Source organism: Chamaea fasciata, unplaced genomic scaffold (assembly GCF_029207755.1).
Source record: "Chamaea fasciata isolate MVZ Bird 193981 ecotype frontalis unplaced genomic scaffold, bChaFas1.0.hap1 SCAF_10, whole genome shotgun sequence".
In the NCBI taxonomy this organism is placed as follows: Eukaryota; Metazoa; Chordata; class Aves; order Passeriformes; family Sylviidae; genus Chamaea; species Chamaea fasciata.
The window spans coordinates 18,180,308-18,193,163 of NW_027094095.1; the positions used below are offsets into that span (position 1 = coordinate 18,180,308).

The 12,856-nt window shown below is 39.1% G+C and overlaps 1 protein-coding gene across 1 annotated transcript in view; it reads left to right on the top strand.

Annotated features, from left to right (window-relative positions):
• The window catches only part of ZNHIT6 (zinc finger HIT-type containing 6), a 30,675-nt gene that overhangs the window by 3,789 nt on the left and 14,030 nt on the right, over nt 1-12,856 (top strand). The window contains exons 6-8 of the mRNA XM_066192532.1: nt 6,080-6,148; nt 6,923-7,003; nt 7,509-7,589. Coding sequence (XP_066048629.1) covers nt 6,080-6,148; nt 6,923-7,003; nt 7,509-7,589 — 231 coding nt within the window. The remainder of the gene's footprint in view (nt 1-6,079; nt 6,149-6,922; nt 7,004-7,508; nt 7,590-12,856) is intronic.

Genomic DNA, 12,856 nt, shown 5'->3' on the forward strand with positions numbered 1-12,856 from the left:
ATGGCTCCTTTACTTGTTTTGTTCTAGGTCTCAGTTTTGGTGGCAGTTTGTGTTTTCAGGATGTGTTTTCCCTCTGTTCTGGGAGCTTTGCACTCTACAGTGTCGGTCTCTGGCTGGCCACCAGAGGTCTATCTCTGACAGAGTAAAAACCCACCTGGAAACTGCTCAGTGCACCCACCTGGGTCGTTCAGGCTGCTCTAGGGAAAACACAGGCAGGTTTGGTATTGCACATAGAGTAGATTTTAGCAGAACATTAGGCATCAAAGAGACATAGAAGTGTAACCTTTTAAAGTTACATATTTAACCAGTTCTGTTAGAGAAAACCCAGACAGAACCAAAGGTAATCTGAGGTATTTTCTCCTCCCTCTGCTATATATATCCATTATATGAGCTTAGCACCTGACAGTGCTCAGAGTCTGGTGTGTCTCTCTCCTGTAGATGAGCCCCTTCTCATGCTGTTTGTGTCAGTCGAGATTTGTAGACAGATTGCTCGCTCCAGAGGGTGGAGGCAGGAAGCTGCTCAACATCTGTGCATGGAAAACTGAGAGCAGGCTTCTCCCATGTCCTCTTGACACTCTCCCTGTGAGCCAAGCTGTTGGGCAGTACAAGGCAGGAGTGAGAGTATCCAAAGCTAGGAAGTACAAGATGTATTCTTGTGTCATCCCCTGCCTGTGCCAGTGCTGGAGGACAGATCAGTGTTGTTTCAATGTGTTAACCAGACTCCTCATTTCCTGGATTCCATGAATTTGTTTGCTAAATCCGATGTTGTGAAAGCATACGTGCCAAAGCTGGGCAACACATGGATTAGGCTAATGTGTAATATTGAGTATCTAGGTAATGGAGGGTCATTAAAAAGTAGTGTCTGAGTCCAGAGTGTGAACTCATGGTGCATCTGATTTCTTAGTCATAAGTTATTTTTCAAGTGCCGCTTCACCTTATATTTCCTGTGGTGCCCTTATTTTCAGTACAGCTGGGAGTTTCCCGCTGGATATATTCTGCCGTGGAGTTGATGGCATGAATTGCTAGGATAGCAGGCCTCTGGGAAAGGGGTGAAGGATGAGGCCAGGCTGAAACCAAGGGCAGGAGCACCAACTGGGAAGCTCCAGCCAGCAGGTCAAAAGGGAAGAGGGGAATGAGTTTGCAAGTCCATGGCTTCTGTTCCCTGGCAGGAGATGATGTAGTGAGACACTGAAATGGGGCAGTGCAGTTCCCTGAGCTCTGCAGCTTGTGCTGCCCTGCTCCAGCCCACCCTGCTGCTTGCACTGTCAGACATCTCCAGCCAGCTTCCTCCACGCTCCATTCACAGCTTATCTCCCAGACAGCATCCTTTTACCTCTCCTCCCCACCAAGAGGGGCCAGAGGGCTACAAACCTCCCTCGGAGCAGGCATGCTTGCAGCCTGGGAGCATTTGGTCAGAGGGATATATGTGGGAGAAGGAGGAGGTTTTTACATTACCTCTCCTCTTCAATGTAATGGTGAGAAAAAAAATGCACTGTGGAGATTTGGAGGTCATTAGTGTTGCACTTTGAGGTACACCTGGAAGTTGTGAAATGTCAGCTATAATCCTTAGCTAGGGAGAGATAATTAAAATTATTGTTTGAAGTGTTGATTTTGAGAATATAGCAAGGAGTTTTCTGAGCTGGGTTTTGACCTAATATTACACCACTGGAGCTGTTAAACTTGAATTTAGTTGTTATTTAGTACATAGGTTTGCTTGTTTTCTTGGACCCATGAAGAAGAAAGTTCAGTTGCTAATGGAAGTCAAGGAAGGCAATATTATCCAAAACTATATAAGCTGAATAAACTTCGGTGCATTCTGAGAGTGTCCTGGGTAGGATAACTGGTCTGTCATGAAACTTCATGTCCTTATAATCACTTTCGTGAATTGAAAATAAAAAAGACAGGAAATACTACAGTATTTGCACTTTGATGTAAGATATCCTGTATACTAATATTTTAAGAATACTAGTTGCTAAATTGAAGCAAAACCATCAATGAATCACTATCTTTGGCAGGCTGGTAGTGAAATACTTCTGTAGAGCCAGAACTGCAGTTGGTGTCTTAAGATGTGAAGAATTTGGAATTTTTGTCAATAAATACTTTAGTTTGCATAAATATATATCTGCACATTTAAAAACACCTTCTAAACACATTTAAAACAGTTCTACTGCATTCTAGACAAAACTGAGAGGAAATGCTGAGAGGAAGCCTAGGTAAGAAAATTAAGCTTTATGAGATATTTCATATATTTTTAAAGAAATGCGTAAACATTAGACACTTCTAGAAATCTGCCAAGGCATTTAACAGTATGTCCAAGTCCAGAATCCTTTATAGATCAGTCCTTTAATTCCCAGCAGCTGTACTGTCTACAATAACAGTTTTTTGAGCATCTTGTTAGGTACTGCAGTAACTGTAAAGGCAGAGAAAATTTTTGCAGTTGTTCTGAGAGCCAGCTGGAGGAGACAGCCTCTTTGTATATACTGCTGCTGTCTTTGTAATATCAGAAGTAAAAATGTTTCCATTGTTGGTGTGAATTTTTTTTTTTAATTATACAACTACAGTTGATGACAAAATAAGTTTTTGGAAGTTTTAGGAGAAATTAAAGGTAGATAGTTACCTTTTTTAGAAGTAGTTCTGAAACAGCCTGTGTAGTTCTGAATGTATTTTGCATCTACATATCATGCAGGGGGACAGAGATGCTTGGCTCCCCTTTTCCCTCTGATCCATTTCCGTGTTTCTGAAGTAGCCAGAATAGGAGATGAAACCAAGCAGTGCAAGGGTGGGCTATGATGCTGCTTTTACTGACATCACTGATGTGCTTGTGCTTCACCAGATCTCTGCTGTTTGGTAGTTTTATAGTCAGTGCCTTGGTATCCAAAAAACCAGGGCACTGTTGGAGGGGCATTCCATGGCAGCAGAGTGGCATGAAATGCTTCATGGAGAGAGCTGTTACTCAAATGCAGATGACTTACTCAATTTGGCATTTTCATTTAGAAAATGAACATCCTACATGTCTGTTATATTTGAAGGAAATACTGCCCCAGTGAGCCATAATGGCAAATGAAGTCAGTGAGGTCTGGAGCCAGGATATCTAACTTGTATCAGGACTTGTTGTGAAGCAACTTTGATAGCATCTACAGTTGACATCAAGTTCTCTGGGCACATATCAGTGATGGTGAGGGATGCTTCACTTTAATAACAGGCACCCAGCAGGTTGTTTTCCAGGACTTCCTTGTACAGTGAAGAGTATGAGGCTATTCCTGTTCCAAGGTTCTTTTTTACTTGCCTGTTTCTATCCTATTCTTAAACTGTCTTGCCTTTTTCTGCTTACCATTTACTTCCAGGCAAGAGTACTTTGAAGCGAGATGAAGTCATTAATTGCCAGTTACGGTATTAGTTTACTGAGGAAAAAAAAAAAAATCAACATTTCTGGTTTTTCAAAGCGGAACTTTTTGATGAGAAGTGAGCTTTTAACTTCAGCTTCCCTGATTCAGAGCACTTTCTGTGCACTATTCCATACACTAGGTTGTGCCTGGAAGGGGGAGGGAGGGCGGAAGTCTGGGAAGAATCCTCTTAAGCTGATTTCACAGCTGCAGTGATGAACTGAGTGTGCCTCAGTGAGCCCACAGGGAATCAGTCTTGCATGTGAAATGAGGATGTGCTGTGTGACAGCCGTTTGTACAGACACATGAAGAGTGTTCCTAGCAGCAGGTAGCAGATAACTAGAAGTTCTTTTTGGAGCATTTCTTTTTCAAGTGACTGTGTTAGAGACAGTCTTTGGGCCCCCTACATGTTTCTGTGGGCTGTGTCATGGTTTTTCTCTGTCAGGCTTTGGCTGTCTTGATTTAAAGATCAAAGTGTCATGGAAAGGGTTGGTCACTTAGAATAGATAAGTATGGCCTGTTTGGAAAAATTGTGGAAGCTGGTGAGTTAAATGAAAACATGCTAGCAAGCCTCATATTAGTTAATAACATAGAACAAATCCTTCATCTGAACAGTGCTTATAAACATTTTAATAAATGTGCCCATCATAAGCGTTTCCTTCAGCTAATGGTGGTGACCCTATTTCTGTGTCTAAAGCTTACTAACTTTTACTCTAGTCTCCCTGGGAAAGTGCTTTGATATAACACTGTTCCATGTTAAATGGCAGATATTGCCATTTATTCCGTGTCTGAGAGGAATCACAAGCTAATTGCAATGGAACTGAACTGGTTACATAACCCTATTGATATTCCAGTGTACTCTGTGGGTATGGTAGCATTGGTGCTTCCTTCAGCTGTCAAGATAAGAATTGCAAAATCTTGTTTTACTTACTTTGGCAAAAACTCCCAAAATTCTACTCAATAGTTTTGCGTTATTTCAAAACATTTTGCAGTTTGGTAATTTAAGACTGTCGTACGGGTATGCAAAATAGCATAAAATTCATGGGCCCAAATACTATGCTAGGTCCTGGTTATATATATGCTATATGATTAATAATGATTTCTATGTTTTCCTCCAGCTCTGGTCATGCAATCTTCGTACCTCTTCCAGACCTGATGTTTTCTAATTCCACCTTCTCATTCAAGGCATTCTCATTCTCTGCTTTACCAAACATGAGCAGAGGGAAGGGAGGACTCACAAGGCATGCAGCACAACTCTGCTGAGGCACATGTTGCTTTTGGGACCATGGGCTTCATTAATTTGTTTTATTCTAATTATTACTTTCTTGGAGTTGGGGGTTCCTGCTTGCTCTTTTTTGGTAAATACTAATATCTCTGACTTTACTTATGCTCCAAAAAGTATAGTTCAGCTGTAAAGCTCACTTTTCTCGTAGGAACAACTAGGTAAGGGGATTACTTATTTGATAAGCTCTCTTTATAGAAAGTGCTTGCATTTAAAAATTGATATCACAGTTAATTGATCTTAGCAGCTAAGTTTACTATTTTGCTAGTGGATGCACGTACGCTCCTCTCTGCAGCCAGCTAGAAGCTGCTGGATAATGTTTCATTTGCCTGATAAACAAATTAAGCAACATGTTGGAACAACACTGTGTTTACTTTTTATTGTAGACCAGAATCTTTGCATAACTGAGGGTGATTATCCTGGATGCAATGATTCATTGGTCTTAAATAATGTTTTAAAAAGTAGTTAAAAAAAGAAGACACCATTAGATGTCCCTGTGCTTCCCAGGTGTTTGAGCTCTGATTTTTAAATCTTTGCTGTTTGCCATGAGTGTGAATTTCTGAACCAGAGCAAAAGGCCAAGAACCTACCTTTTAGATTATGCTTTCTCCTAGGGAATTCTTTTAGAAAAGTTTCTGCAGATTTTCTGCAAACGAGCAAAAAAGCAAGCAGACACTGCCTGATCTAGCAAAGTATTCTCTAGAAATACTGCCTGAGATGATACTGCTCTTGAGCTATGCTTCAGTAGCTTCTGTTCTCAGGTATTACTTACGCTAGCTGGAAAGGGAAGTGGGTCTTAAAAATAACAACTAACATACAGAAGAAAGGAATGTGACATTGCTTTGTCTCTACCATAAGTTTTATGATCTTTCTGTAGAATGTTTGTTCTTTTTAACTTCTCTTATCCATGTTATGCCAGAAGGCAACTTCCTTCCCTGGCCATGACACATTTTCTATGGAAGCCATCATTGCTGGAAAAAGTTGAGTCCCCTGTAGGACCCGGCCTTAGCTGGAACTCTGGCTATTATTGTTGCAGAGGTTTGGTCATCTGTCCTGGGTGATATGCCAAAAAAGCAGTTTCCTTTTCTGAAATTAAAGGGCAGCTGGAATATACTCACTTTTAAATTGTGAAATACCGTTGATCAGTTAATTGGTGGTATCCTTTTATATTTGTAAGGTACAGATGACTTCTTCCCATGTAGACTTGAAATTTAGCAGGATGTGGGAGTGTTATATCTTTCAAAGGACATCTCAGCTTCTCTGCATGCCCCTTTTACTCTTTGAAGCCACTCAAAATCTTAACCATGTATTTTCTTCTACACCCATGCTGTAGGTTACAAAATTTTATCATAGAAAAAAAAAGTGGTAGTTGTTACCAACTAAGACTAAGAATATGCATTTCTTTTTGTTTTCAGGGAGAACAAGTTCTACTGGCATTTGAAGCTCGTATTTCCTCACTGTCATGCTGAATACACTCTAAAAGGGTACAGAGCTTTAAAAAAGATTTTTATAAAGTTTAAATTAATCTGCTGAAGTTGAGCCACAAAATGTTTTGATCAGTTCTTACCGAGTTCTGTTACACAAGGTAAACTCAGGTATTAATTTTAGTCTTAAATAAAAAGGCATTTTAATTTAAAGTCCTTTTCTCTCTGAAAGCTAGCAGACTTTCCAAATCAGGCATAATGTTTGTTAGTCCTTTTCCCTATATAAATAGAGAGCTTGTGTATTCATAATAGTAGTACCCCTACACCTGACATTCTCGCTTCTCATGGAGCAGATGTTCAGTACAATTTGCCACCCCTCGTCACCTGCACTCTGGAGCTGACCTTCATATGGGGTGAAATGGTTGCCTTGTTTGCTTTGTAGGAAAGTCCAGAAACACGTTTTGAAAAGGCAAAAAAAAAAAGCTTTTTATTGACAAATAAGCTCTCCTTTTTTCCTAGCCTGAAGGGAGATGAGAAGTATGTCCTTGTCTGCTTCTAGGGCTGCAGGAACAGCATGTTTCTTTTGCAGGCTTAGAAATTAGAGATATGCATCTGTTTACTCCTCATACGTGCCTGTGAAATCCCAGTGCTGAAATTGAGATAAAGCTGCCCATATCTGTGCAGTATTGATACACATTTATAATCCTGCCATAAACTACTCAGCTGTGCCACTGTAGCATGCTAATATTCAGCTTCCTCCAGGTGACTCACAATAGGTATTTGTGTACATGATGAATGATGTCTCACATGCTTGATTCTTATCTTTGCTGAAAGGGTGCCTGACGATAAAACACTTGTTGATATCCTCAAGCCATACATTGATCCAGTGGAGTCAGATCCTGTAGTTTGTCAAAGGTGTGTATTGAAATAACTTTCCTGCCTAGCTGATCTAATGCACTAATAAAAGGGAATGGTTCTGAATACATGGCTTAAATTAGCTGCACTATCAGCTTGCAGAGCTGAGTTCCTAGTCAGCAGCACATCTTTCATTCCTGTGATGAAAACCACCCTAACATTCACCAACCAGCTAATTCTGGGGTACAGCCGACTTATTTCAACCAGCAGAAAATTAAGAAACTGACTCACAGCATAAAGACCAAATAAAGAAACTATAATTCTGAAAAATGTAACCATAATTAACCTCAGTGGAGGTGACAGTAAACCTTTGGAACAATTAGAAAAACATGCTAGTAATTACAGCCGTCATTTATAGAAAACACCTAATATATGACAAATTACTGTTTAAAAAAATACATTATTTTGGCTATTGACATACATAAGATATCCATCTCTTATGGAGGACAGGAAGAAAAGTCATTGTACATAATTTCTGCATCTTTGCTGCTTTTTTTTTTTCCAGATTAAAAATCTATACAGCATCTCCTCAATCGGATGTACGAATTTTAATGAAAATAGAAAACAGGAGCCGAAACTCTGTCAGGTAAGGTGGTTCTGCAGTTTATGTGCTTACTAATTAAAAATAACAGTAAGATTTAATACATTTCTTCAATTGGCAATTATACAGTCTCATGGATTAAACTTCAGTGAGTAATTAAGAACAGTTATAAAAATTATTTGGCATTAAATGCTAATTCTTTGTCTTTTAATGTGTCAGCATTGACATTTCAGTGCAGTTATTGAGTGAGTGTGCCTGTACCTAAGCTGCTTCAGCCGCAGTCCATGCCAATGTAACAGAACAGAGGTTTGTGTTAAAATGCTACGTAACTGTATTGACACACAGAAATGCATACATCCATTTCTTTCTGGAGGTTCCTCTGTGGATATGTTAACCTCCCAGAGGGTGTTGAAGTGATAGTCAAGGAGAGTTTTCTTTTTAAATCATTGCAGCAAAAATTATATGTTTATCACAATCCAGTCACTGCATTTGGCATTACACATTTTTCTCGAAGTTACTTGCTCATCACTCTTCATTTTACCATATTTCTGGGTGTGGGCTTTTATGTCTTCAGAATTCAGACTTGTGCAGAATTGTTTTCTTTGTTTTCAGAACAGACAATAATCTTGAGCTTCAAAATTAAACTTTAAAGAAATATTTTTTGTTAGTATAAATACCATTCTGAACACTCCACCCTGTTGTCATTGTTACTGAAAAGGATATGTATCAGCTTAGGATCATAACTTATTGTGGTTCACCAGTGATTCCTAGTTAGGCATCTGAAAGTACATTCTTGTCTTCAAATGTAACAAATGTAAATAATATGCTTCCCTAAAATATGCTACATTATTTCTAAGGGGGGAATAAGAGTATATTGTAGGAATTTCAGCTGTAACTTTGCTTTGAGTTTATGCTGGGCTTTTTTTCCCAGTAATATTAAAAAATGTGTAATACCCTTTTCAATTCAAATTCAAATGCAAACTCTTAATGATTTTGATTGATTTTTTTCCTCTTTGCAATCATTATTTGAAATATGATTGTAACATTTGCCATTAGAGTTGCTAGCTGGAAACCTGTTGTTTTTAATTGAATTTGAAGACACAGAGCCCTAGTTCTTACATGCAGGGAGACAGCATGAAAGGCCTTGGACTGCCCAGTGAGTGCCCTGTGTCTGAATGTTCTAAGTGTGGGAATAGTGAGTTCTCATTTGTGGACACTGAAATTGTAAGGGACCAGCTGTTTCAGCTGAATATTCGGAAGTCCATGGAGCCTGATGGGTTTCATTCCAGAGTACTGAAAGAGGTATTGGATGTTATGGCAAGACCCCTTTTGATCATGTATTAAAGGCCTTGGGGTCTGAGGAGGTCCCTGCTGACTGGATGTCATGTTTTAAACTAGCAGGCAGCTAAACACAGCTCAGGCACTCACATAACACCCCACATCCCCCAGGGGATAGGGAAGAGATTCAGAAAGAAAAAATCAGAATTCTTGAGATAAAGTTAGTTTAATAGGACAAAAAAAGGAAAGGATGAGAATGATAGGGGAATTAGAATATACAAAACAAGTGATGCCTGGTGAAGTTGATTACCATCCACTGACCAGCGTCCAGCCAGTTCCCAAGCAGCAGCCCCCAGCCAGCTTTGCCTTTAATTTAACTTAATTCGCCTTTAATGTTGACCATATGTGATGTTGTATGGAATATCCCTTTGGCCTGTTGGGATCAGCTGTCCTTGCTGTGTTTTCTCCCAACTTCTTGTGCCTTTCACCCTACTTGCTGGTCGGGTGGTGTGAGGAGCTGAAAAGACGTTGGCAGTATAAGCAGTGGTCTTTCACATTTTGTTTTTAAAGAAAGGAGGAAAAGTTGGCTTTTTAACAGCTGTGTAGAAGTTTTGGGAAAGAAACCAGTTTAATATAGAAGTTGACTATCTCTTGTGCTCATTAGGGGTTTTTTGTTACTTAACCATTTGCCTCTTCCGAAGTATCTGTAATATTTCCTTATGTCACAGATTTGAGCAGGAATTCTTTTTCATTAAATTAAATTAACCTAAATATTCTCAAGTCTGAGACTCATCCGTATTCCCAGAATCAGCCTATGTTGGTTGATAATGGAGTTGGAGTAATTGGTATTTATCCCACTTAGTGAATGTAAAGTTTAAAGTACAGGAAAACCAGTAGAAAGTTAAACCAGAAATGTATTTTGACTTGGGAACTGCAGTTTCTCACATGGAAATTATGTGAATCTCTTCATACAAGTTGGTAGAGCAGGCCCAGCTGGGGCAGTGCAGACAGGTCAAGGAAACAGAATACTGAAAAAAAATTCCTCCTCTGAAAGGAAAGAACAAAGTTTGCTTAAAATGATGAGACTGCTATGTCAGCATTAAGTCACTTCTGTCGACATCAACTGTGTCTGTGCCAGCAGGCACTCTCAGCACAGTTGTTGTGACAAAGACTCTGTGAGGAAATTCAGATTTTTTCTGTAGTTGCATTGCAGTTAAATAAGAGAGAATTTGTTTTGATTTCTTCTCCTTTCGGTTCCTTGCCCCTAAGTTAATTGGAGAGTGTTGCTGGTACTCTATGAATCAATACCTGGAACTCCAGTGGAAGTGCTTGTGTTTGAAACATGAGCAGCTTGCTGCTTAGCAGTCTTCCCCATGCATCAAAAACTGAGTGGGGACAGAGCTCCCTCACCTTTCTTTATCTCTGTTTCTTTAACAGTGGGAAGTGTTAACTGCTGGTTTGTGTAGCCTTGAGTGCCACTGTCAGCTCAGTGTCATTTCTCATTCTGTGCCTCCTCATTCTGTGTGATTTTAGGCTGTATATTCCTGAATGGCCAAATGCTCTTCCCTCACTCTGTGGGCAGACTGAAGGAGTAGAATTGATGTAGGCTATTCATATGTGTAAGTCTGCATGAATGTTTTGTTGTCTGCAAATTCTGTGCCCACCAGAAAAAATTCTCCACAAGCACTAGATCACAGAAAAGTTGTAAGCATATGTTGTTACATCAGATGTTGGTTTTAGGCTTAGCAGAACCTTTTGGAAAAAGATCCTTTTCATAGTTACAATTTTGTATTATTGAGGAAGTGCAAGAGGGTATCTGAGCAGCATTATAAAATGTTAGTCTTCTAGTTTTAAGATAAGTATGTTACAGAAGGATTTTAGTTATTTCCTGCAATTGTTTATGCAACTGGAGTTTGTGGTTTAGTTTTGGCTGTTTTCTGTGTTTCACAGCAAATCATCCTTTTTTAGTTTGAAGGTCCTTTGTAGAATGCTTTAAATTTTTGGGGTTTTGTTTTTTTTCTTTCTCCAGAATTATAAATTAGCCATGAAGTACTGATTTCTGCTTTGTCACAGGAGTTCTGTAGAACTTCAGAAAGCCACTGGTGTGCAGATATCATGGAAAGCTGTGCTCGCTTTCTTCTTGCTATGTGTCTTTTACCATCAGTGGTGACAGTTCTTAGAGGACTTCATGATAAGTTCTTATTTCTGTCTTCTCTAAAACCGGCTTGTAAGAATTGCTTTCAGTATGATTTGGTAGCACTCCACAGTTAATTGGAGTAACCTAAAGCATAATTTCTCCTCATGTCTTCTCAGCATTACCTGTCATTTCATGCTCTGAAACTCTTAGTTACATTTGGTTTGTCTACTTGTTTGCTACGCTTAGCTTATGAGGAATTTTGCACAGGCAGGGTTCAAAAAACAAGTGTTACATATCTCTCTTCTTCATTTAAAACCTTACGGTTTTATAGGAAGTTTGGAAAAAATCTGTGTTTGAATGGATCAGAATCATTTTCCATTTGATACTGTTTGCTTCGGTCACCAGTTGTGCCATATTTAGTTAGTACTGGTGTCCATTCCCTCCTTGGCTGTAACTATTCCAAGAAAGGTTTAACTTCTGCCTCTTGGATGATTTTTATAGTCTGCATTCTTTCATAAAGTAGTATTTTCTTTCTTCAGGATAAATTAGTGTCCTGACTATCTTCAGACCTTTATTTGGGATGCCTTCAAAATGACTTCATATGGTAAGAGTATTGCTTTTTCCAGTAAGGAAAGGAAAGGTGCAACAGCCAAATTACACAGTGTGGTTTGGGAAATACACCTTCTTATTTTCCTGAGAATAGCCTTATCAGGCTTTGTGTAACAAAAAAACTAAACCGAAACAGCAATCAGCCCTTCCCAAAATCAAACAGATACTTGGTCTTTTTCATTAGTAAATTAGTAGTCAAAGGTAGGTTGCTTTTTAACTGCAGATACTTAATGAGAAATTCATTTATTCAGCCTTTGCACATAAGATTTCTATAAGAGAAATAACTGCAGCCTAAACTTAATTTGCAGTAGACACTTTGAGAGACGAATGAATCTAAATGAGGTTAAACCATACAAATCAAATATCTCTTTTACTGGGTTCAGTAACATCTTACATGAATCTAGTTCAGGTAGTTGACACTTTAATCACATGCATTGGATTTAATAGAATTAAAAAAAGAATGCTTTCTTGAACATTAATGTTAGGTCCTTTATATAGTAATGTTCTTTTTTGGCCTATTCAGAGTAGCATGTGAGTGTTGTTTTAGAATAAGTTGTTGCAGAGAACTTTTTGGAGATTTGAAGGTTGGAGTAGGCACTGGCAGAATATTTAGGTGCCTGGCAAATGCAGTCTGGTTGGCTTTAAGAGCTTTGCAGAGGCCACTGTTTTCAGTGGAGCAAATCCGTGAAGGAGCTGGAGTACAGAACTGTTCCAGACTGTATCCTGTCACTTTCCTGTTGTAAAACTGCCACACCATACCGGGATGGATACAGAATCAGTTGTAGAATTGTTTTCTGTATCAGTAGTACTGGTGTAGCTCATGCTTCAGTTACTCAGGAGGCAAAAAATACCAAAAGGATTTTTGTGCCAGCTCTAACATCAAGGAGCTTCTTAACTGTCTGTGGTGGCACTGGCTGGGGCACATGAGAATAATGGCATGTTTGTCACTTAATTCTTGTGGACCACAGGGAAGAAAATCTGCTAAACAAGTATCAGAGGTTCTCCTCTCCTAAATGCCATTGTTTTATGGTGGTGAACACTTCTTTTGCTTTAACTGATTTAATTCAGTTGCTTTCCAGAAGGCTGGATGATGTTAGTCATTTTGGATCATTTCCCTGTCTCAAGATCAGCTGGCAGAAATGAGAGTTATTTCCTTGGATGAGTTAGCTCTGTGCTCAAAGAGAATTTTCTTTTGTAGTCTATTGTTTTTAAATAACTATGGGTTAGATCACATCAGTAGGTTGCAGTAGTCACAGTAATAGATTAGGAAGGTGAAACTTTTTGTCTT